Source organism: Cryptomeria japonica, chromosome 11 (genome assembly GCF_030272615.1).
Source record: "Cryptomeria japonica chromosome 11, Sugi_1.0, whole genome shotgun sequence".
NCBI classification, from domain to species: Eukaryota; Viridiplantae; Streptophyta; class Pinopsida; order Cupressales; family Cupressaceae; genus Cryptomeria; species Cryptomeria japonica.
Window position 1 is genome coordinate 8,879,132 of NC_081415.1, and position 27,506 is coordinate 8,906,637.

General features: G+C 37.4%; 1 protein-coding gene across 5 annotated transcripts in view; it reads left to right on the forward strand.

The window, feature by feature from the left end:
• The window catches only part of LOC131050724 (phosphoglucan phosphatase DSP4, amyloplastic), a 159,802-nt gene that overhangs the window by 129,790 nt on the left and 2,506 nt on the right, over positions 1–27,506 (forward strand). For all 5 annotated transcript variants that reach the window (XM_059213786.1, XM_059213784.1, XM_059213785.1 and 2 more), the window contains exon 11: positions 23,304–23,399. In XM_059213786.1, the coding sequence (XP_059069769.1) occupies positions 23,304–23,399 (96 nt within the window). The remainder of the gene's footprint in view (positions 1–23,303; positions 23,400–27,506) is intronic.

Sequence of the window (27,506 nt, forward strand, 5' to 3'; positions counted from 1 at the left end):
GCTTGTGTGTAATTCTTCCTCCTAAGTTATCCTTCCCCTTGTCTTGGCGGATTTTGACAATCTTATGCCAACTTATCTTGCTAGGGCGGGTTTGATGGACAACTTGGCATCCTTGCTTTATGTCTTGGGCGGACTTTCAAGGTCTTTGGACAATTTCTTCATTAGCCAATGCAGACTTGGAGTAGGCTTGGACATCTTTGCTTGTGCCTTAGACAGATTTTGCCAACCTCTTTCCAATCTATCAAGGGCGGACTTTACACTTCATGTGCCATGTCTAGGGCGGAGTTGGAAGGGTCTTGGACAAGTTTGTCTTGCTTTAGGAGGGACGGACTTGGAAGACCATGTGTCAACTTTGTTGTTCGTCATGCTCACTGCAGGTCGGAGTTTAGTTAACTCTTTCCATGGGTTAGTTGACCTAAGGTAGGAGTTTGACATGCGCTTGCCAACCTTGTTTGTGCATGGGTGGACTTCAAGCATTCTTTGCCACCTTCCAACATGCCTAGGCGGACTTGAGGGTACCTTGACATGGGCGGACTTGACTGCTAATCATCCAAGGCAGACTTCATGTTGTTTGTGTCATGTTAATGCTTCCTTCCTTAGCTTGGGCAAATTTAAGAGGTCTCCTACCATGGGCGAATTTTATGAAGCTTGGACATGTTTCCTTGGACAGCCATAGGCAAATTTTGCTCTTGATTTCAGTTTTCCTTCCAAACACATTTATTTGGGCTGCTATGTCCATATATCATCTGCCATAGCCGAACTTGATTCATCGGGAACAAAACCCTAGGTTCTTGCTTTTTTCCTTGAAGACATGATTTTTCAATTCTGAGGGCATGGGTACTGATCATATGACTTGAGGAATGCTTTTTTGGAACAAAACCCTAATTAGGGTTTCCATCTTGCTTTTTACCCTTGGAGACCAAATTTTTCAATCATGAGAACATGGACAGTAATGATATGGCCTGGGGATCAAAACCCTAATCTCAAAAAATGCAGAAAAATCATACCCTTGCTTTTTACATTTGGAGGCAAAAAAATTTGAATCTGAAGACATGGGCAAGATTGAAATGACCCGAGGAACAAAACCCTAATCTCAAAAAAAGAAAATGAAGCCCTGCTTTTTATACCTAGAGACAATATTTTCAAATTCCGACATGGGCAGAGATGAAATGAGTTGAGGAACAAAACCCATATGCCACTTTCAAAAAAAAAGAAAAAACAAAAAAGCAAAAATTTCTAAAAATAGCAAGTTGTTAGAAATGATCCAAAGCAATTGCGATCCTCATCCTTCAGACCTTCTAAGCTCTTTGACAACATGTAAACACTGATTTGACCATTAATTCTCTACTTGGCCCGAGATGATAACTCCTCATTTGCAACAAGATTGGTGATTAGCAACTGCAATGCCAAAGCAAAACCCAAAGAAACAAAAAAAATAGGGGGTCCCCATTTGCAATAGGTCACAACAGGTACAATGACTAGGGTAATGCTAGGCATCTCACCAATAGCAAGAGTCAAGGTTGAGGCTATCTCAACATTCTCATCCAATAACTCCTATGAGGCAAGAGTCACTGATTGTGTGAAGATAGTTCACAACATCAAGATCTCTAGAGAGTCAACCATGCACCACTCTAAAGAAGAGGCAGGTGACTCAGCTAGAGGCTGTGAAGCAAGAGCCTTATTGTCAACCTTTGAAAGAGGGGTGGTGACAAACCCTAAAGAAGGTAGAGCCTCAATAACAAGAATTGATGCAAACAAATAAGTCACAAGAGCTAACTTCCTACGATGAAACTCAAGAATAGGGCCCTACGCTTAGGCAACTCAAGTGAGACCTTCAATCAGCCATGACAGGTTAGAGGATCCCAAGAAAGTTGTGATGGAGATGCAAAGAAGAAATGGGAGGAGCAAATAAGCCCACGCTAGACACCACCTATGTAAGAAGCACGTCTATGGGCTGCAAAAATGGAGGGACATCAATAAGAGAGGTGACAAGAGACAGCTCTAAAGAGAGAGAAATGAATGTTGGTTGAAAATTTTGTACACTTGGGGAAATATACAAAATTGTGGTTTCAACCACAGCACATGAATAAAAACTCTCCTAATTAAGGGAAGGCTCCCCCTATCTAACTAAAACTAAAATAAAAACAGGATGGTACAGCAATCTTCCTTCTTTCTTCAAGAAAGACAATATCCTTTTCTCTTCACAGAAAAGGATAGCGATTGAATATGAACAGTAATAACCACTTTTAAGTAAAATGAGAGAAAGGAAATGAAGTTTCCTGAAAGCACAAAGACTTCCGTCACTTCCTTCGGGACGGGACAACAATATCAAGCTCAAAGACTTGACTATTGGAAGTCCTATCTACCCTTTGCTATACTAAATTTTACAATGAATAAAAGACAACAGCTCAAAGACTGGAATGATTTATTCTTTTAACACAAAGACAAGAATTAATGCAAGCTCAAAGACTTGCTGCTATTTCTTATCAAACAATAATTTTTCCTCAAGAATAGACGCAAGCTCAAAGACTTGTTGCTCCTTCTAGAGATTTCCTATTTTAATTAATCTTCTCTACTTGCAGCTCAAAGACTTCAAATCAGATTGGACTAAGCTCCTTTAGAAACACTTTGCATAGAATAAATAAAAAGAGTCAAACTCAAACTTGTAGCTCAAAGACTCAAAACTTGAGTAACCCTTCTTTATTATTCTTCAAAACCTTCAATTCACATACATAAGCTCAAAGACTTCTTGTTGTAAATTTGGCGGAGTTTTTGCTTGCTTTCCCAAAAGATAAAAATTACAATAGACCCCTCAATTATTTATAGAAGAGGAGACTTGAGAAAAAGGTGGGAGGATCCCAACTAACTTGAGAGATTCTCTCAACCACCAAGACTCATTCAATAAATAACTGAGACTTCATTAACTAACTAAGACTTATTCCAACTACAGTCCTAATCAAACACAACTTGTAGTTGTCTTACATGTAATTACAAAAGTGCAAGTAATGTGTAACTTGCATTTTACAAAAATTACTTTTACATGTAACTTGTCAAAACAAAATTACAACTAAAGATTACAAAAGAGGGAAAATTGAACTAAGTGTTGAAAAACACTTAAGTTGCATTTTGTGAAGACACAAATCCTTGAAATTTTTGGATGCTCGCTTGCAATTCCTCAGGATTCAGTTCATGGGTGTTCTTAGCAACAACCATAGTCTTCACAATAGTGTCGTGATAGCGAAGGAGCGCGGAATTGTTTTTATCCAGGATAGACTGGATTTCATGCAAAAAGGCTTGGTGTTTCATCAATGCTTGAATTGAAGCTGCCGAGAATTGTTCACTTCTCCATTCATTATGAATCCTCATCTGTAAATCAGCAAGAACTTCTTCTTCTGGAATCAGCTCTCCATCCTGACTTACTATATTGCAAGAGGCCCTTTCACAATGTGAGACAATACCTCAATAGACTTCATCCCGAAATCTCCTTGCATCATCAATCTCCTCAATGAGGGATTTAAGAACAAGGGTCTTGTTTTCCATGAGTTCTTCAAATTCCAAGTACATGACCCTGGAAGAGATGATGGCGTGCTCCTGCAAAATACTCAGCTGTTGTTGGGGCATGGTACGCCAGATTGCCAAACTTTTCTCAACACTTTCCAGATTCTTTTTGAAAGTGTTAGAAGTCTAATCCCGTTTCTCCTCAATGGTTTCCAACTTAGACATTATTTGAAAAATGTCTTTCACTACTTGTACACATTGATCATGAAGCTGATCAACCCAGGAGTCCAGTGCTTGTACTTTCTGAGCAGCCCTTTCCACTCCACAAATCGATTATTGGGAACCAAAAGAACCTATGGAGTTACTCCCTTCAGCAGTAGGTTTTGTGATTTTATGAATGGCTGCCATAAGCTGTCGGTTTTCCTCTTCTAGCTTGTCTTTCTTCGCAAGAAGATCGTCACACCTTTGCACCAGTGAAGCAACAGAAAACTGAGCATCATGTTTAATGACCTCATGTGTTTGCTTGCCCAATTCTATCCTTGTAACCTTATAATCAGCAGCTGACATTTCATCAACTGGCTTATCTGCAATAGGTTCCACAATTTCAGCTACTTTCATCTTGTTACTATCAACAATTACCCTAGAGATAGTCTTGGCCTTCTTAGCAACTTTGGATCTAGACTGTTTGAGTTGCTGGTAGTCAAAGGCATCAGGTGAGATCTCTTGCTTCTTCCTTTTCAGGGTGAAAGAACTAAGCCATGGAGGCAAAGTCATCAACTCACTTCCAATAGTAGCTGTAGGTAAAGGAGAAGCAGTTTCTGTTTGAATTACCGTGGTCACCCTAGGAGGAATATCTGTTTGGACAGCAACCACGGTTTGCTCAGTTACCAATGAACATGAAGATTGCCTCATGAATTCTTCAAAACCAGAAGTGGAAGTATCAATTTCTGATAACTGAATGCAAGTGGGATTATCTTCAGGGACTTTCAACACACTTTCTTGTTGTCGATCAAGAGAAGGCTCATATGCTGAAATGGGAACTGCATTCTGAGGAGACTCATCTACGAGCAAATTAGGAGGAGAAAGAGGCGTCTCAATGGAAACTAGAGGAATGACCTCGTGAGGCGAGTCTGAAACTGGAGACTTAGGAGCATCGTCAGATTGCTGCCCCTCTTCTGGATTATCCAAATCGATCACCTGAACATGGAACCGTGATTTCTCCTTCCCACGAATAGTCGTCTCCTCAGGAGGAAGCACTACTGCGCGACTGACTCGTAACTTGATCCTTGTGCCCGAAGATGAAGCACCCTCCTTGTTATCAATCTGAATCTCAGACTTTCATCCAAGAGGCCCCGTGGAATCATCTTCTTTACCAACCTTAATTTTGATAAGTCTAACAGCATTACTTTTCAGCCATGCATTAGTGTTGGCCAAGATAGGCTGAAATCTGTCAAGGATGGAGACGCACTCCTTGTGTGACCATTGGATCAAAAGAAGTGGAGCTTCCTCAACCCTCCATGAAGTGTATTCAGGATCAAGTATATGTCTATCATCGATCATCCCTTGTGGGATATCCGCCAAGTTCAAGTCAACAATTTGCTCAACAGTGACCCTGTGGTAATCCATCTTCAGAATTTCGGCTTCTATATGGAGATCTACCCAAATGTCTTCAATGCGATGAACATGCACAAAGGATTTCTTGATCTTCTCCTTCATACCTCTATAATCAAAATCAGCTCTAGGTTTGAACCTCTTAAGCTTGATTTCCTGCAATTCAGCCTCCATGGCCTTAGCCTTCACGGATGTGACAAGGGAGTATCGACCAATTTTTAATGGGTTAGTGGTAGAGATCCTCATTCCAACCTTGTGTCTAGTAGACTGAAAAGTATGAACAGCCATGATCTGTCTTCCCAACTCCATAAGAATTATCTTATCGGTTGGGTATCTTGGAAGCATGTACGGCTGACCATCATAACATCCAATCCTCATATAGGTGAAGGTGGGAAATTGCAAGAACAAACACCCATACTCAGATACCTTGACCCATGCCTCATCTGATACTCTTTTGTTCCTAAGATCCATGTCAAACTGACACATGAAATATCCGAAGAATGCATCTTGGACCCTTCTAAAATGCAGTCTGCTGGGTTTCAATGGCAACTGGTCATAATATTCCCAAACTGGTATAAGCGAGCGATCACCCTTGGTAGAAAGACCTGGAAAGTGTCTAAGTGATGCTGCTAAATATACCAAATAAGAATTCATGAAGAAGGTCATGGTGGTAGGAACTGCTGCAAGTTGTTCGCACAAGGCATCGCTGATGATTTCACCCCATGAAATGTGATGTGACTGCCGTATGAACATAATGAATTGACACATCCATGGCTCAAAGACATTGGAATGCTCAAGGCCCATCATCCTGCTAAGAAGAGTGATGGTGTCTCCTATCTCCCATTTGAAATCACAATGGTACAACTTTGCCCACCTTGAGAAGGAAGGTCGTGGCTCTTGGATCCACCTATTTATATGTCGCTTGCAATCTTTTTCCCTTTTCACATAATACTCTGTTGCACTTTCTTTGGTGATTTCCATATAAACAGGTGCAGGAGGTATTCTGAAGACCTTCTCGATTGTATCTGCATCAAGACGAATTATAGCTTCACCATCATCATTTTTGATGACTCTTGAATCCTTGTCAAAATGATGGGCGCATGCAAGAACGAACTCAGGTTCTATGGCAGCCACTAGGAAGGAAGATGCATGATGGATATGGCTGTCCAACAGCCGCTGCAAGTTGTTATCCTGTGGATCTTCTACCCTATTGATGAATTTTGCCATATCAACGTGCCCTATCTCTGTGTCTCTGATGCGATCCAAAGGAGAAGAAACCTGGGAAAGTGCAACCTCATTCTGATATTTGTCATATTTGTATTTCATTTTCTTTGGAGTTGGAAATGTCGGCAAATCTGACATTGATTGTGAACCTGGAATGCTGTGATGAAGACTTAAAAGAGTTAAGGCAACATCATAGTCAGCTGCAAATATCATTCTTCCTTCTTCAAATGGGTAAAACTTTGATTCTTGAATTTCACGATTTTGTGAAAGGAAGAGGGGAAATATGTAGAAATGGGAAAATCTTGACTTTGACCAATTTCGGATCTTGGGAGAATTTTCGCAAGTATACAAGTTGGAAAGGACATACATGCAATTGGGGTTTTAAAACCCGAATACAAGTACACTTGTAAATTCGAAAATGGAGAAATGGACGAAAAATGAGATTTTGACTTGCGAGAAATGCTGGAAATGGAAAGTACAGATATGGGGAACATGAATGGATAGAAATGGGAAAATCCGGCAAAGTCATTTTCATGAAAATGGGAAGAACTCTTCAACATGTAATCCGGTTTTTAAAACCCGAATTTGCAAGGGAGGGGTATTTTACACTTTTCAACTTCGAATTTTAACCAAAAATGGTTAAATTCCTTAACCGTAGGGGAAGAACAAGAATTTCCAGCGAACTTGTAATCGAGATTAAAAATCCCGAATACAAGTAAAGAGGGAATTTTGGGAAGAACAATGCAATTCAACAATTGCATACCAAGGGGAAGATTTCTTTCACAAAAACCAATTTTTGGGGGAAGAATCAACACATGCCAAAAATGCAACTAAGAACGAAAATAAAGAAAACAAGAAAATAATAAAATGAAGGAAAGAAAGGAAAGAGAGCATACCTTTCTTAAAAATGCAAAATGCTTCTCCAATAATGCAACAATTCTTGGAATGGAGAAGCAAAACCGCTCAACAAACCCAAACCGCAATGCCAAACCCTTTACACGTTTTTGCAAGAATGTCTTATATGGCAGCAAAATGCAAACTTGGAGGCACAAGAAGAGGTCAAATCTTCCTCAAATCCCAACGCCTTAGAATGGAAAGAAAAAACGATTCCTCTTATCAAAGATTCGTGGCATTTAAACCCTTCAAATTTGCAACCAAAGGAATCACGTTTTTGCAAAAAACGTGGTATTCAATGCATCATCAATGGATCATTAAATGGCTCAAATCTTATCCCAAACTCCACACCTAGGTGAGAGAGGGAAAAACGCTTTAGGAGATTGCAGATTTGTGGAGTAAAAAACGCCCAAAATGTGGATTGAAAGAACCACATTTTTGCTGATTTAGCTCCAAAAACCAGTAATAATAAACTCTCAATGGCGAAAAATGTGTTTGTGAATGCGTGAGAATAGGATAGAATCCTAAACGCCTTGCATCTCTAGCAAATCTCCCCAAAAAATCGCTTTGACATCTTCAACAAATCCATTTTCCATGCAAATCGGGTTTTGGGAGACAAACAAGAAGTTTGAATTACCCAAAATCATGCAAATCGGGTTTTGGGGAGAAAATAACAAGTTTTATTTTCACTTTTTCCACTTACAAGCCAAAATCGGGTGTTTTTAGACAAATTGCAAGTATTATTTTTAACTTTTTCACTTATCAAGCCAAAATCGGGTTTTTTTGGACAAATGACAAGTTTAAAATTGTCAAAAATGCACTTGCAAGGCAAAATCAGGTTTTTTGAAGCAAACTGCAAGTTTAAAATAATTGTAAAAAGGAAATAAAATCCCTACAAGAAGTTAGAAACACTTGCACATATGTAATGGGGATTTAAAATACCTATTACATGTGAAAACCATTAAAGTAGGGGTTTTTTGACCAAACTACAAGTTTACTTGCAGCTGAGCCAAAAAATCCCTATTTTAACTAAACATGACCAAAAAACAATAAAAAGAAAAAAACAACAAAGGGGAAACTTAAAACAAATTACAAGTAACATATTTGAAATAAAAGTGCACATGTAATCAGTCAAAAATTCCCCTACAAAGACCAAAACAATGAATATCATTAAAACTTGCAGTTTGAAAAAAATTCTCCACCTGCAGTCAGGTTTTAAAACCTGAAATTGAAGGAAAGGCATAGCAAACGAACCCAGAATTGGACAAAATTCGAAACGTAGTTCGAGAATGGACTGAGGATTAAGCCAATCCAAGGATTAGTCGAAATTCTGCCTCAGGAAGCATGCCATAGAGTAAAATTTTTCATTTTTTCATAAAAATTTCGACGTAGTGGTCCTTCATTTTTGGAAACAAAAATGAGGACAACAATGAACACCTGCACCCACTTAGGGCGAGGGCTCATTAAGAACCCCCAAAGTAGTTGGAAGCAACACAAAAGATGGAGCGGAAACAGATGCAAAGATAGCAAGAGTAACAGAAATTGGAACAGGAACGAAAGAAGAAGTGAAAACTAAAGACTCACCCTTATTCTTCGAAGCAACCTCACGCTCTCGAGCCATCACCCATCAACGACGCTTATGCTCACGTACAAAAAAGTTTCGACGTAGATGGTCTCCAAGAGCAAAAGCTTGAGAAGACCCCATAGCATCCTACATCATAGGGGGAGTCATCTATGTTTTTGTCAGCAAAAGAAAAGGCTCAACTGATGAAATTTGAATTTGAGGTGCCATGGAAGCAAGGACTATAGACTCTTCCACAGACACCTTTCCTCTTTTTTCTCTAGGAGCAATCAAAGGAACAAGAGGAATCCTTGGAGGCTAAGAGACAAGTGCCAAAGGAGAAGGGCAAACACCCAACATTCTTTCAACCAAAAAGTATGAAAGGTTTGTCACCCAATATTCTTTCAACCAAAAAGTATGAAAGGTTTGTCACCCAATATTCTTTCAACCACATCATTGAAGCTCCTAGACCCATGATATAGGAGTCTTTATACATCTTTTGATCAATCCAAAACAATATGCTTCCTTTCATGATACTAGAGGTTTGTAATATATCCTTCTTCATGCAACCTCCATCATGTGGGTAGCTTGAGACCCAAATTACCAAAGGATAATTAATCACGAAATATAGAATATGAAAATGATACCAAATTTTCTTAGCATGACTAAGCTTCAAGCATCCCAAGTTGGTGACCTCCTTCTGGCTATCACCAAGAATTTGGTCTTCAAAGATGATACCTAGATCCCATGAATGCTTTAAAAACTATGGACATTTATCCTCCACCATGTGGTGAGTATGCATTAAAGAACCCATGTGATTCCAAATGCAATCGATGGAGAAGTTAACAATGATGCCTCATTGAATCTCAATCTTCAAAACATCACTTGGATCCCATACATAAAAGCACTTTGGAGAATGATCTACCCCTTTTTGCATGCTCTCCAAATTGACAAGAATTTTGTTGTAAAGAAAGTGACAAGTCTGAAATATTTTCATACCTTCAGAAACCACTCTTTGTAACATCATCATGCTTCCATTGTGCTACTTTGGTGCTATAATCCATATGCGCATCCCTCTTTTCCATGATAGATATTGTTGAGATAATCTCAACGTTTTCAATATTTGTGAATCCAAGCATCCAGCTTAAGGTTGTCCCAAGAAAACTTCTTACCTTCATTTCTAGAATCGTCAAGCTCTTATACTGAAACTTCTAATAGCATAATATTTTCATCTTCTTGTTCCATCTTTTCTTGCAAATTGTTATTTTCATCTTTGCCTTCATCAATGCTAGACTGAAACGTATGATTATCAAAAAGGGAATTGATATCCTCAACCAAAAGATTTTTACTTTCAACTTGATGGAAACAATCTTTCTGTTCTTCCTCCTTGTCTAGCTCAAATATGTCATGAATCTCTTCTTTCATCTTCTCTTCTTGATTTTTGATAATTGCAGCCTTAACCATTTTATCTTCTTCCTTCCTTCTTCTCATGAAGTAATCATGAAATGGTACTTCAAATCTATCTTCTGAAAGATACTCCTCAAATTTTTTGTTAACTTGTCCTTCTTGAGGTAAAACTTTTCCTATAAGCTCTGCAAATTTGTAAAATGTATGATCTGCCTTAAAATATCTAGGTTTCTTTAAATAATCATCAAACCATTGAGAAATTTTAGACACTAAAATGTCATTGGTTGAACTCTTCAAAAGAGATTTGAAGAAAAATCCCATGATCTACAACTTAGGAACCTCTAAGTTGGCAAATTCTTCTTTCTTTTTAAAAGAAGTGTGTAAACCCTTAGCCTAGCAGAATCTTTAATACCACTGTAATGTACCTTAGAAAAAAAACTATCAGATCTGACACTTTGATAAACTTCTTTAATCAAGACTTTGTAAATCAATAGAAATAATGCAGCTATCTTCTAGGAATGGACACTGAAACACCCTCAGAATGCAACCAACTTCATTGAATTGATGTATTATGAAATATCACAGATTTTTATCATGGAAGTGTTGAGACATGGACCAGCTAGGACTTGAACCTAGGACCTTCCATACGCTGCTGGAGTGCTCTACCACTGAGCAACTGGCCCCTCTTGGACCAATCCATCGTCGGTCCGGGTGTGGCTTATTTCCAACACCAACACCCCCCCTTAAGCCACACCTCTCGTGTGCTTGGGGCTCCTAGCCTGGACCTAGCTCTGATACCATGTTGAGACATGGACCAGCTAGGACTCGAACCTAGGACCTTCCATATGCTGCTGGAGTGCTCTACCATTGAGCTACTGGCCCCTCTTGGACCAATCCATCGTCGGTCCGGGTGTGGCTTATTTCCAACACCAACAGGAAGTACATCATATTTGCTGTCATAATCTGTTATAAATAGCAAAATACATCTGCTACAAATTATCCAAAAACTATGAGCAAAGCTGCAAATATGAAACTCGAAATATATTGCAAGCTCACAAGCCTTCACGAAGGCTTCCCAAACTTACAAGGGTTTCTTATGATATAATGACTAATTTTACAATGGAATAACAGCAAGCTATAGCCACAAATCTGTTATAAATATCTGCAATAAATGAATACTCAAGCCCCAAAGAACTTCTACAAACAAATTGCAAAACTAGAGATCTTAACTTTTCAGCACAATGATAATCTCATACTCTGGTAATCATTGACTCTCGTCTTACATCACCTGGTAATCCTTTGACTCTCATCCTTAGATCACCTGGAAACTTTCAAACTTCTGTTCTACGGTCTCCTCCACTAGTTTATCAGCCATTGAAGAAACGAGTAAAAGATTTGATAAAATCTGCAACAAAAAGAATGAATCTTGGAGCCAAAACCAAGCTTATATGAAACCAATTTCGAAACTCAAATTTGGTGCCCAAATCCTATTGATACATGATAGCCTTGGTAAGATAAATGATTGAATGAGAGATAAATGAAGTCTCTCATTCAATCATCTATCTCATCGATAGACTATGATAAGACTTCAGTCATCACTCCTTTGTCTCATGATTATTATAATTACTCTTCGATATGTTATTTTCGTTTTTATACCAATAATCGCATGCACAATAACTCAAGACTTATGTAGATATTCACATATATGCGATCTTGCTGTGATCGTATTCCTCGATTTATATATAGCCTTGCATATAAATCCCGATCCACATCGGGTTCTTAACCAATGCCTAAATACCGATTAACATCGGTTACAAATCGTAATGCACAGAATACCGATTAGTATCAGTTAATTTTTTAATTGCATACACACCGATTGGTATCGGTTAAACACATTTATGGTTTGAAGAGGCACGATCAAGTAATATCTTGATCGGTCATGTCTAATAGACATGATCAGTCAAGGTATTGCTTGATCTCCTTTATTTGCATATATATATATATATATATCGATCGGTGAATGTTGGAAGATTATTGAAATTAATAAATGCTCTCTCCATCTGCAACATACAATATAATAATCAAGTTTATTATATAGTGAGTCTACAATTACATGAAAGATACAATAACATTATATATCTTGCTCATTGAATAGAAAATTGAAAACATTTACATGGTATCAGAGCTATAGTAAAATCGAACCTGCGGCTTTTCAATTTTGTGTTAAATTCAAGTCAAGAATATATCCAACATCACATTTCTCCAAATGGCCAGCACTATCAAATTCAAAGACAGACTCGGAGGAGGCGATGATTTCTCAGCATGGAAGTTCAAAATCAAGATGATTCTAAGAGAAAATAAAGTTGAATCATTTATAAAAGGTGAAACCACAGAACCTGAGACTGAACCTGACAAAGCAACATGGATAAAGGGAAATGAAAAGGCTATCAAAATCATAGTTGATGGGGTGAGGAATAATATTATGCCCATCATAGGGAAACATGAAACGGCCTACAACATGTTCAAAGCACTTGAAGATGCATTCAAGATATCCAATGCAAGTAGAACCTTGGCTTTAAAAAGAGAAATAAATCATATAGCTATGATCAAAGGGGAGTCAGTCAATGCCTACTTCATGCAGATATCAACCCTAAGGGATGAGCTAGCAACCTTGGATATGAGATCCAAAGCAAAGAATTAACACTCATTGCTCTAGATGGGTTGCCTAGTATGTGGGAAACATTTGTCCAAGGCATCAGTGCAATGGCTAAATTTCCAAAGTTTGAAAGGTTAAGGGGAGACTGTCTCCAAGAAGAATCAAGGTTAAATAAGAAAGGGATTAAACAAAAGAATATGGATGAAGATCTCCAAGTCCTAAATACAAACTCCAATAAGAAAAGCAAGAAGAAACAATTTAGGAAGAGGAAAAATCGTCAAGGCAAGAATACCTCCTAGAAGGATCTCTCTCATATTCAATGTTTCAGGGGCGACAAATTCGGGTACTATGTTGCTAAATGTCCGGAAAGAGCTAAACAACGAGCCACATTTGCCAGAACTGGAAAATCAAAGGGAGGAGATGACTTCGAGAAGTATGTACTCTACTCAACACTTACAAACCAAGCATCAAACAAGGTTAACTCATGGGTGATCGACTATGGCTCATCCAGACACATTACAAGGTTTAGAGAGGTGCTAGACTCAATGGTAGAGGAGACTGATGAGGAAGTGACTATCGGAGATGACTCTACACATCCAGTCAGAGGAATTGGAATTTGCACCATCAAACTGAAGTCAGGGATATCATTGCAGCTTAAAGGAGTACTATATGTACCAGCCATCAAAAGAAACCTAGTCTCCATCTCAGCACTAGAGGATAATGGGTACAGAGTGACCTTCATGGACAATAGAGTGTTGGCTTGGCCAAGAAATTCCTCCATTAAGAAAGCCAAAACCATTGGTCAAAGACAAGGCTACTTATATGAGCTATGCACAAAGCCCAATCTAGCCTTAATCCATGAAGTTGCAGATGCTAATGAAGTTTGGCATAGAAGACTAGGTAACCTGAATTTTAGAGCTTTATCATCAATGGGAAACCTTGTCATAGGTCTACCCAAGTTAAAGCAGTATCATTCAAGGGCATGCAAGGGATGTGCCCTAGGTAAAAATACTTAGGGTTCTTTTCAAAATAGTACTAGGAAAACAAGCAAGTTTTAGAATTAGTCCACTTTGATGTATGTGGGCCTATGTCTGTATCCTCTTTAGGGGGATTCTTATATTATGTAATATTTGTTGATGACTACTCTAGGAAAACTTGGATCTACTTTCTGAAATGTAAAGAATCAGAAGAGATCCTTATAGGTTTAAAGAATTTAAATCACTAACAGAAAACTCCTCAGGAAATAAAGTTAAAACCTTAAGAACTGACAATGGGGGGGACTACACCTCAGATTTGTTTAAAGATTTTTGTAAAAATGTTGGGTTTAAAAGAGAGCTTACTATACCTTATAATCCTCAACAAAATGGGTTAGCTGAGAGGAAAAATAGGACAATTGTAGAAACTGCCAAAGCTATGATCCTAGATCAAAACCTCAATACCAATCTTTGGGCAAAAGCAACCAGCACTGCCGTGTACATACAAAATAGATGTCCTCACTCTCATCTTGAAGATAAAACTCCTGAGGAAGCTTTTACTAAAGTAAAGCCAGATACCAGCCATCTTAGGATATTTGGGTCCCCCGTGTATTTTCATGTACCTAAGGAGAAAAGATCAAAACTAGAGCCTTCTAGAAAAAGGGGAATACTTGTTGGGTATAGTGAAACCTCCAAGGCTTACAGAATCTATATACTTGGTCAAAGGCATATTGAACTTAGTAGGGATGTAATTTTTGAGGAAGACTTAGCCTTCAAAAGAGCCCAAAGTCCAATGGAACCTGAAGTCCATATTCCTGCCCCTAGCATAGATAAAGATCCTACCCCTGAGCTTCAAACAGAGAACCTTGAGGAAAATGAATGTGAAATACAAAACCCACCTAGAGAAAATCTCAAGAAAAGACCACTATGGGCCACCAAAACTTTAGAAGATGCTCAGAAGTATGTTGCCCCTTTAGGAACCTTCAGAGAAAGCAAAAGGCCTAACAAACTTACCAACTATGTTGCCCTCATGAATGATCTTTCAAAAGCTGAACCTACTAATGTATCAGATGCACTTAAACATCAAGTATGGAAGAATGCCATGTCTGAGGAATACCAGTCCATTATGAAAAATGATGTTTGGGAGATTGTTCCTAGGTGGTGCAAGAGCACGTAGGACTTATGCTATCTAGTTTTCACAATTTTGGCTTGTATTGACCCTAGCCAAGTCAGTAGTGAATAAGGACTCCAGGAGGGTCCAAGAGTTAGTTTTTTGAGTCAATATAGGCCTAGGTTGAGTTCATTCTTCTTAGGTTTGCATTTTTGTGTAAATAGTGGGTTTGAGTAGGTAGTTGACCTTCTTGATGGTCAAAAGTGTCAAAACTTGGTATAGGCATTAGGGAGGGTTAAATCAGTCTTAGGAATGTTTTAAAATTCATGTGTGATGACTTAGAATAGGTCTCAAAGGTTGGGAAGACCAAGAGGTGAAAAGGTCCAAAATTGCAAGTTGTCATGACAACTTTTGAAAGTTGTCATGACAACTTTTGTCCAAAAATTGGTTAGCGGTGGAGTTAGGGATTGTCCTACGCCCTAAGATGACTTCACACATAGGAAAACTATAAGTACCCTCTCTTGCATGGTTACCAAGGTTGGAGAATGTGTTATGTAAATTCAACAATCTGAAACTACTCATTTTCAAACTAGTTGGCAGCATTTTGGTTTGATTTTACTCATTTTGTAATTGAAAATGGATTGAATCCATTGATCCAGCAATGGATTGAGTTTCTCTAGTGTGTTACAGTATTTTTGGTTCAATTTCAAGCTTTGTAGATAGTTTTCATTAGTGTTTTCTTGCTTTGGTTTGCAAACAGCCAATTTTGGCTTGTATATAGCAGTTTTATGTAAAAATGGTTGCCCCATGAGTTCCACACGTGCTGCCATCACGGCTTGTTGGGACATGAAGGGCAACCACCTGTACATTGTAAATATGTAGGGGCAGATGTTGGAGATGAGTTTCAATATGACTGTCACCTTGTTCTAGGCAAGTCCGGGAGCAACCTGGCTAGAGGAAATAAGATGAAATTGAAGTGCTAAGTGCAGGAGTGAATGCCAAACCACCATCTAAGCTTTTGGAGGGGTCCATGGAGTTGGGACAGAGTTGCCAATGCAAGGAGAAGCCTTGACAAGGTCATTTAATGCCCAAACACCAACTTGACCAGTCACTGCCGGCTAGAAGACCTAGAAACCCTTCAAAACCCTAATTTTGGGGTTAGCATATTGTACGGTGAAACAAGAAGCCAAAACCCCAAAAATCTCTTGAGGTTAGGTGAATCATTGAAGAAAAACTAAACTTGTTAGGGGGTCTTTTGGACCGTTTTCCTTCAAGCCCTAGAAAATCGGATTTTGGAGGCCTAATAGGGCTAATCCCTTGTAGCCCTTTTCTAGGCAAGATTTTGAAATCGGTAAGAAAGCTAATGATTGCAAACCACAAATGGACCCTAAATGCATTCAAAACATAAAAGAAGACACCTCCACACCTCTACATCATCTCACAATGGTAGGAGGTCAATTTGACAACTTGAAGCCAAGAAGCCATAATTGAGCACATGGGAAGTATTATGAATTGGTAGGGTTTCTAGCCAAAACACTTGAAGCAAACACCTTAGAATGGTCAAGAATCAATCCCTAGGAGAGACTGAGAAGGACTTGGAGGTCTAGAGAGCAACTAGGCCTAGTGAGTTGGTGGGATTGAGGAACACCAACTAGGTGAAGTATTGAGCACACTAGGTGAACCCTATCACTAGGCCAACTGGAAAATCTGTTGTCTCCTCTAAATGGCTCTTCAAGATCAAACATGATACAGATGGCAGCATTGAGAAACACAAGGCTAGATTTGTAGCCAAAGGGTTCTCACAAAAGGAAGGAATTGACTATGAAGAAACCTTTGCACCTGTAGCCAGATATACCTCAATAAGAGCAGTCTTAGCCATTGCAGCAGCAAAAGGATGGAAAGTACATCAGATGGATGTAAAGACAACATTTCTTAATGGAGAGATTGCACAAGAAGTATATCTAGAGCAACCTGAAGGGTTTGAGATTCATGATGTAGAATCTCATGTATGTAAACTCAAGAAAGCTCTTTATGAGCTTAAACAGGCTCCCGGGGCCTGGTATGAAAGAATTGATACTTATCTCTCAGGGCTAAGCGTCTTAAAGAATGATGCAGATCCGAATCTCTACTATAAGCAAGACAAAGGTGATATGCTAATATTGATTTTATATGTTGATGATTTGTTAATCGCAGGAAAAGATCACCTCATAGGTCAGTGTAAGAAAGACCTTGCTAAAGAATTTGACATGAAGGACTTGCGACTCTTTCATTACTTCCTAGGTTTGGAAGTATGGCAGAATTATGATGGCATTATACTAAACCAGGGTAAGTATACCTTGGACATTTTGAAGAGTTTTGGAATGCTAAACTGCAAACCCATGACCTCTCCAATGGAACAAACCTTCATAAACTTAAGGAAGCAGCAGCAGAATCACAACCCTCAGATCCTACTCTATACAGGCAAATGATTGGGTCCCTGATGTATCTAGTAAATACGAGACCAGATATTTGTTATGCAGTGAATGCCTTGAGTCAGTTTATGTGCGAACCTAAGGAGATACACCTAGTAGCAGTAAAACATATCATGAGATATCTACAAGGTACTCTAAAACTTGGTCTCAAATATGAGAGAGTTGAAATAGATTTACATAGATTTACAGATTCAGATTGGGCTGGAAGTGTAACTGACAGGAAAAGTACCTCAGGGTGTTGTTTCAGTTTAGGTTAAGCCATGATATCTTGGATCAGCAGAAAACAGTCATCAATAGCACAGAGTTCCACTGAGGCCGAATACATTGCAGCTTCCATGGCTGCTCGAGAGGCAGTATGGCTTAGGAAGTTGCTTGTGGGGTTATTCAGTGAACCAATGAAACCTACAATTATTCATTGCGACAACCAAAGTTGTATAAAACTTTCAGTGAATCCAGTGTTTCATGACAAATCCAAACATATTGAGATTCTGTATCATTATGTGCAAGACATGGTAGAGAGGAATGTGATCTAGTTGGCATACATTTGTATAGGAGATCAGACAGCAGATATTCTTACCAAACTACTTTCCAAGGTGAAAGTTGAGCACTTCAAAAAAGGTCTTGGTATGATTGATATTTAATTTGCTTTGTACTCCTATACTTATTAAGATGTTTAATGTATAAACTTCTATGTCATGATGTGACTTTTATGGGCTCCACCCCCTGTGTACGTTTCTAAGAGGTGACGATCTCTCAGATGATGAACACTTGTATGTAGAAATTATTAGGTGACGATCTTATAGTGATCAAACCAGATATCATGTGTGATTCCTGGTGTTTCATGGATGTGCCATGATTATGTTGTGGTAGAGACATTTGGAAATGTCAGTGCACATACCACAATTTGGATTTAATTACTCTTATGTATTTATCCTTAGTATTGCTTACTTTGCAATACTGATATCACGTGCTTAGGTGATATCTTGTCATCACAAGTTGATGTGATGAACTTTTGTATCACGTGTTTAGGTGATACTTCATGTCACGTGCTTAGGTGATGTGATTTCTTGTATCATATGATTGATGATACTTCATGTTACATGTCTAGGTGATATGATTCCCTAGAGAGTAAGATTATAAGACCATCATGAGAAATGTGATGCTAGATATGTTGTCTTTCATTTATCTTCCCTAGCTAAGAGGGAGTGTTGATACATGATAGCCTCGGTAAGATAAATGATTGAATGAGAGATAAATGAAGTCTCTCATTCAATCATCTATCTCATCGATAGACTATGATAAGACTTCAGTCATCACTCCTTTGTCTGATGATTATTATAATTACTCTTCGATATGTTATTTTCGTTTTTATACCAATAATCACATGCATGATAACTCAAGACTTACGTAGATATTCACATATATGCAATCTTGTTGTGATCATATTCCTCGATTTATATATAACCTTGCATATAAATCCCAATCCACATCGGGTTCTTAACCAATGCCTAAATACCGATTAACATCGATTACAAATCGTAATGCACAGAATACCGATTAGTATCGGTTAATTTGTTAACTGCATACACACCAATTAGTATCGGTTAATTTGTTAACTACATACACACCGATTGGTATCGGTTAATTTGTTAATTGCATACACACCGATTGGTATCGGTTAAACACATTTATGGTTTGAAGAGGCACGATCAAGTAATATCTTGATCGGTCATGTCTAATAGACATGATCAGTCAAGGTATTGCTTGATCTCCTTTATTTGCATATATATATCGATCGGTGAATGTTGGAAGATTATTGAAATTAATAAATGCTCTCTCCATCTACAACATACAATATAATAATTAGGTTTATTATATAGTGAATCTACAATTACATGAAAGATACAATAACATTATATATCTTGCTCATTGAATAGAAAATTGAAAACATTTACAAATCCAACTTCCAAGGAAAAGAAACTTTCCTTTTTCCAAGCGTTACCGTACTTCTACAACTTCCAAAGAAACTTGTCATTTCTCAAAATTGCCAAAAAACCACCAGTTTCCAAAAAGACAAGTCGTGAAGTTTCCGAAATCCCAATGCCAAAAAGAGGGAAAATATTTAAATTAAAATAATTTGGTATTTAAATAACAACCAAATCACCAAATTTATTATTATTTCCCAAACTATCAACTGATCTAGATTTGCTATTTTTGAATTGTCGACTTACTATTTTTAGTAAGTTGCTACTTTTAGGAAATTTGGAAAAAGGGACATGACAACACCATATAATCTTTTCAATTAATCATGACCACACATACAGCATATAATATTTCTAGTCTCAAAGCCATCCATGCTACACTTAACAAGGTCTTTTAGGGCTTTTGAAGACTCACAAGACATCATGCAAATAAACAAATAGAGATCGAAACCATCAAAGGTTGGATAAATTTGTCCATCTTTAGTTATCTTTTGGATTCAAGATGGTAGATTGTTTGAGAAGTACTACCATATTTGTGTCCCTTTTTGGAGCAACACTCTCAAAGAAAAATTGTTCATTCATTTTGAATAGAGGTTGGGATCTGTTCTCTCATGTAGTGTAGAGGATTTGTAGATTTCCGTTTGATAATCAAAACATCCTCTAATGCAATCAATTTAGTGTGTTTTAGGTGAATTGGGAGATTTGGTGGAGCCACTTCATTAGATTTCCATTTGAGGCTTCTATGTCTAAACCTAGTGTAGTATTCCTTTATTCAGATTGATGATCATAATGATTATACTCTTTACCTATGTGGTATATTGTAGCTTCTAAACTAGTCCATCAGTTCATGAATTTGACAATATATTAAAAAAAAGCTTCTGGAAAATCGTGTAGCCACATTTTATATCTACCATCGGAAAAAGATATGTGATCTGAAACCTTGATATAAGATCTATAACTTCCAAAAGCTTGGTTCCTTATACTCATGGACTAAGGAAACCGATCTGGTAGTTGCATGTGTTGCATATATATGCATTTCTCTCTATTGACTAGTTTAACAATAATTTGTGACTTTTCCTCAATTTGTATGTGTCATACCTTTTTGACCAGTTATTTGTAATCCCATTCTCATTGCTAAAAGCTCGACCATATTGTTGGTATAATGGCCAATCTAATGCTAGTAAGAGATTATGTGCTTGGTTGTAAGGGTTCTCATGATGCTGACTATTATAGCTTACCCTAGGTTGGATTTCAAATGAACATAAAAATTTAGCTTCACCCATCTATTTTAGCTTGGTAGATTGGTAGTTCACAGCAGAAATAAAATGAATGCGAAATCCAATAACTTCCATAAATGTAGATGAATTTGCACAATGAAAAAGTCATAGACCATCATAAAAGTAAATAATAAAATGCAATGAGATCCTTGTATACATAAGGAGAAAGAAGGCAAGAGCAGACAATTGACTAACCCTCCAAAAGGAGTGACACGTGGAGCACTTAAAACAAGTGTGAGGATGAGTGTAAAGCCCTATGAGGTAAGACAAAAATATAGAAAACCTACAAGTGTGTGGTGTGAATAGGCTTACTAGTTACAAGTTAACTAGATAGGTAAGGCTATTTTTTGCACTAAAACTACCTCTTGAGTGATACGGAGAAAGATAAACACTTAAAAATGAGTCTCAACAACTAGGCCTAGTGATGTACTAATGGAATAAAATTCTCTCATAAACAAAGTAAATGAGAAAAACCTATGAGAAAAACTCCTCCCAAAAAGAGAACAAATACAAAGGAAGGAGGACTCAAGATGAGCCCCCAGGATAACTTCCTTCACCCCAAGCATATGCCACAACTCAAAATAGCGAGGTTATGTTAATGGTTGAGTGAAGATAGTTACAACCTGCTCCTGGGTAGATAAATACTCTAAGAAGAGAACACCATCAAAGATGAGTTGTCAAATGAAATGCGTGTGTATCTCAATGTGTTTCTTCCTCTAATAATCCACTAGGTTGTGTGAAAAATGAATGGCACTTTAATTTTCACACCAAAGAATAGTAGGATGATCAGATGGTAGACCAAACTCTATCATTAGGTGTTGAAGCCATAGAACCTCCCAGCTAGCAAATATTGCACCCCAATGAATGACAATTCAATAACGGTTTGGTTCTTGCAAGACCGTGCAATTGGACTAGAAACAAGGTAAAAAACAAACTTGGAAGTGGACTTCTATGTGTCAACATTACCAACCCAATCTGAATCAAAGAAGCCTACTATCTAAGAATCTCTCTGTGTGTGCTGAATGTCGAAATGCTAAGTCACCAGGTTCGGCCAAATTTCATCCTTGAAGTTCAAAATTCTCCGAACTTTAAAACATGCAATAAAAATCGTTGAAATTTGTTGAAAGTTCGATTGGTCTAAAAAGTGATTTTTTTTTCTGTTAATATTTTTTAAATCGCAATTTAGGTTTTCTTTCAGGTTTTTTTTTTATAAATGAGAGGCCAACGTTTGTTGAAACACATCTTCAGTCTGCCCGCTGTCGTGAGTCTTCAGGCTGCGTGAATCTTCAGTCCGCCGTGAGTCATGGTAGTCGCAGCCTGCAGGAGAAGTTCGTCTGCAATTTTTGCCTGCCGTTTTTGCCGCTATTCGTGCCCTAGCATATGTTTCCTATGGTTTATATTTTATAAATATGTCAGCTTTTTGTAATGATTTCAAATCTATTTATCAATGTTAAACTATTTAAGCAATTTTATAGATATATTACATATATTTATTAAAAAATTTAAAAAATTACATATGGCAAATTTAATTCGAATTTTATACATTTTGAATTTTTTCCTCATCAAACTTATTCAAATTCAAAGCTGTCAAACTTTGAATTTGAATTCGACCCTGGTGACTTAGTCGAAATATGTGGTGCCCCAAATATACATTAAAGTATTCTTAGCTGCCTTACAATGACTTTCATGAGGGTCATGGGAAAAACAGGAGACAAGCCCAACAGCAAAGGTGATAGAAAGAAAAATGTGGGTCAAATACAAAAGACTACCAACTAACTGTTTGTACAAAGTAGCATCAACACTAAGTCCAAAAAGTAACTCAAACAAGCAATAGCCATGCATCATTATGCCTTTGTTGTGTATCTAATTGCTATGAGAGTGGTATAATTTCAGACATTTAGAAACAAATAGTTCTCAAGAAGCCCACCACATTTTTTGGAGATCCTAATTGAAGGTTGTTCTACTTTAAATAGTAGTTTGACTGCACCATACATGACAACATCTCTGAATGTTGATCTCTTTTCCATAGATCGATCATGCAGTACATTAATATTCACTTTGTCAATTTTCTTAAACAAGACTAGAATGGGTGTAAGCAGTTTGACACAATTTTACTTTAAAATCTCTGAAATGCAAGGGTATCATTTCGTTTCCCATTGAACTAATTGAGACTGGGACCAATATAGCTGAAGCATGATAGAGTTTATGAAATTGGGAATTAGAAATCAGTACCTGCAACATGCATCTGTTGGACATGAATCCCCTTTCAGAATGTTTTCTTTTTTAAAATATTTTTATTAAGAGTGCATGCTCTTTAATCTTAGATTTATTTTTATTGTAAACTCAAAACACTTTTGCATAAACTTATATTTTATCATTATTTCCATACAACCTGATTCACTGAAATGCTGAATTTACTCATTCTTTAAAAATTTATTTTAGATCAGACTTTTTAATAGGAGTAATAAATAACTTACTTACCATGATGCTACAAAGATGTCACTCATCTAGACCCAATAAGATCTACACTTTGCAGCACTTCCAGCAACACTATTAACCATATTCGGCGTCAACTTGATATTTTATGCCAGAAACATCTCATTTCATGTATTTATTGTGTGGTTCACAACTTTGCAGATTATCGGTGGAGATAAGCAGGAAGTTATATTGAAGTGGCAAAAGAGACCTTGCACTAATGTGGAAGTTTCGGGTCTGGATGTTGGATGGGACCAGGTAATATGCCAATATCTATGGAAAATTAAAAACTATTACATTTATTCACTTGCTGATAAGTTGCTGAGCTTGAAATAACATTTCCTCTTTAATTAAACTTAAAAGATTCAAATTATCTTCTTATTAATAGATTCTGATGCATGTATTCATCAAAAAAAAAATAATCTACACTTTCAACTTGGGTAAAATTCAATAATAGATTTTCATTTATTTGGGCTGGAAAGTCAACTATATACACACACATAGTTTCATGCACAATTCTTCTAATGATACATAAAGAGTGAAGATGAGATAACCAAGTTAAACATCCTTTGGTGGTATTTAAGAAGAGAATGAACTACAAATGATAAATTGCTGAGCACCTAGTGAATCATCCAATGCCTTTTGGACAATATAACTAACTACATTTGAAAGTCATCAGACTAGAAGTCAACCCAAAAACTGCACTTAGTGGTAAGAAGCTTGTAGGTTTGGTGGACTTAATTTTTTTAAAACATCATACATATTGCGAAGTTATAAGCACAAAGAACCTGCCAAGACTACTTGAATAATGCTCATTCTGAAAAATCTGTAAAGAAAGATAAAACAGACATAATTGCAAAATTTGAGAAAATAACAAAACAAATTCAAATTTTAAAATTGTCAAAGAATATTGGAAACATGAATGGTAAATCTACTCATGATGATATGGAAGAATTTTGGTAGAAAGAATTGTTCATGACTAGATACACATTCTTTAACTGCCCTAGAATTCATCAAGATGAATCCATATAGAAGTCACCATGGTTTGACTTAACATATGCATTCATAAGATAGAAAATGTTTCTATTCTTCTCAGATCTGCCATAATTTGTCTTCCAAATGTTCTGCTTTAGATTTGCTGAGACTAAAGTATTATTTTGCTATATAAAAGAATATTCTAACAATTTAAACAATGACTTTGTTATGATATCTAGATGTCGCAACCCCTGGTTTGTGGATGCCACTTGAGATTAAGGAGTATTTTTTTTCACAGCCCAACTACTTTGGAAGTTGTTAAGAAATTCAAAATGTTAGAATATATAGTTTCACCTATCTTGAGTCTGGAGTTAGATGACTTCTTACTACATTTCTAGGAAGCTGATGTTACACGTTCAGACTAGATATTACCTGTCATGATGTTATAAGTTGTTGTGCGGTGCTGCAGAAGTTGTCATGTAGCTGCAATGTGGTTGCCACAGAAATTCATTTATAGCAGTTACACAATGTTGTGGAAATTCATTCATAGTCATCAGATAGTTGGTATTGGTATTCAGCAATTCTACATATACTACGGAAAATAATACAGTCGTTAATGACATGGTTGTTGCAACATTTGTACCAATTAAAGATGGAATACTGTTGCAAGGTACAAATGCATTCAGCTGAGTCAAATGAGCTTCAAAGATGTGCAGCACAGAGAATGAAAATCTTTCCACTTCGACCTCCAATGGACATTCAGAGTTTACAGGTCCCATGGTGTTTCTAAAGAAAATGCAGACATGCTTCCAAGCATAAAAATTAAAAGGAAAACTAAATTCAATCATGATGGAAAAATACAAGTTTGCATGCTTGTTTGAGGAGCCACAAGGAAGATATGCAGCTGCAAGAGGATCTGATTACTGAGAAAACAGAATCTAATGAAAACAAAACATAAAGAAAACAGAGGATGCAAATGACAAGAAGCCCTATTAGCAAGCAATGATAGAAGCCATCAGAGCTATTTAATAACAAAGAGCTGGACGAAAACATATTACAGCCAATCTGGCTGAGACTAGAAGTTGTGGCAGCAATTGCAAACCTCTGAAACTGTTTACTTTCTGCAAGTGCAGGCTTATAGAAAAGGAAGATGTATTTGTGCATCGTATTTGGGTCAATTAAATACCAGGCATCATCATTGTTGGGATTAGCAGGATCTTAACAGTTTCTACCCAGGAGGCAGCATAATATGAAATAAGCTCAAATGTGAAGGGATAAGAGACTAAATTTTGAAGAACCAATCTTTAAATTGGTTTTTCAATAATGAGATAAAGGCATCTTCTTTTGGAGTAGGACTCTTGGAGAAAAGGTAGAGCTCTTAGAGAGAGAAGAATCTTTTAATGGGGAAAAGGGAGGCAATTTTTCTTTACCAATTTTGTTATGCAGCAATGAAACATCAACCTGTAGGATTTTGTATTGCAGTACCAATGTTTGCCTATATAGCATGTTTATCTGTGCTGTAATTAATAAAGAAATCCGAATTACTTGAAGGAAATCCATGATGATTTGGGTCTCACCAAGGGAACCTGAGAGATGGCTGCAAGGACAGATTGTCATTAATTTGACAACCTATCCTTGTTTGCATTGTTATAAAGCTTTTCAATGCAAATTGTTGAAAAGATCTTCAAAGATACATTAGAATAGTGTGTAGTTGTTGACATGTCTAAAATCGCTAAACTTGCGACTTCATCCGGCCAACGCAGAATAGAATGTACTTGTTGAGTATCCTATCCTCTCTTGAGATAAGGAAATCCCTAATGTTGGCTTTGTTGATCAAAGGGGACGACCTCAAGGTTTTGATTGTCAGGTCTTGACTATGGGATTACTCAGTGATTGATGTGATTTGTTGGGGGCACAAGCGGACTTACGATTTGCAACAAGGTGGCCTGCTGTGATTCTCAGACTACGAAATAAAATCAAAAGGGAAGGGATAGGAGATCTAAAACTAACAACACGGGTATGCGAGTAGACAGATTCAACATAACCAATTTCTGCTTGGCCATAATTGCTCACAACCTTGCAGGAACGGTGCAATCTTCAAGGGGACTTGGAAGATTTTCAGACTGCAAACGCACGGCTAAGCACCCAATTCTGGCGCAGCTCAGACGGATACTTGCAATTGAACTAAGCACAATCAAAGGCTCAGGTTAACCATACAAAAGGATACACAATCAGTATATCTTCAATGGTATGAGCCTGAATCTATCAAATACCTGCACACCCAAAACAGAAAGATCTATCTAAAATGCTGAAAGAAACCATGCAAACAGGATGAAAACAAGACAATAAACACCAAATCAATGTCTATATATTGATTTCAGCTGCCTATTACAACAATTTCTGCAGCATCCCTATGCTACTACTAAGATCTAACCTATTCTAATTTCTAAAATCCTAACTCTCTCACCAGAGTCTAACTATTTAACAAAAATCTCTAACTCTTTACAAAAGAAAGGCCTCTACCTTTTATAGTTTTTACAATATTGAATCAAAGGCTAGGATTGACTGCATCTAAGGGCTGCAACCTGCCATCCAAAAGCTGGCAGCTTAACCCATGCCCAATCAATTCTCAGTTATCCAACCAACCACAATTCCAACTACCTGCCACTATTTGGCTTTAATTCGGTCAATTTGGCAGTTGGACATAACTGTCCACAAAAATATCTTGTGCGGGACCCACAGGCAATTTTATAATAAAACAGTTTCAGTTTTTAAAAATTGAACTTCTGGAGTTAAATCCAGCTGTGTACTTTTCCTGAGAATGCATGATTGTTGCATTCGGAGTGTTCTTCGGTCTTTGGTGGTGAACTTTAACTTGTTGCCCAGGTGGCATGCTTCCCAATGCTTCATCGCTTTGATCTTGCACTGCATCTTTTCTCCTCCAGCTTCCAGTGCTTGGCCTTGGTTGCGATCCCTCTTCGATTTGCATTTTTAGGCCTTCGCCTGGTTCTCTGCGATGGCGTCCTGCGACCTGCAAACCATTAATCCCATTTTAATAAATTAATTTGAAAAATTAAAATTAATTTAACAAACATTAAATTTAATGCCTGGAGGGTGATTTGAAAATTTCCCAAGTTTTAACGCTTTTACTCCTTCCGCGAATTTAGTTGTTCCTGGCAATTTTGGGCAAGAGGGGCGTTCGAAAAGTTTTTTTTTAAGTTCATACTTAGACGTTTTCGAAATTCGGCCTAAATGGCACTTCCGCAAACTTTTAAGTTAACGCCTTACTATTTTATTTTCACATTTTCCGAGGGTTTGAGAGCAATTGCAAGGTTTTTAAAACTTTAACATTTTCGCCCCTTTATGGCGAATTTCGAGATTTTGGGCACT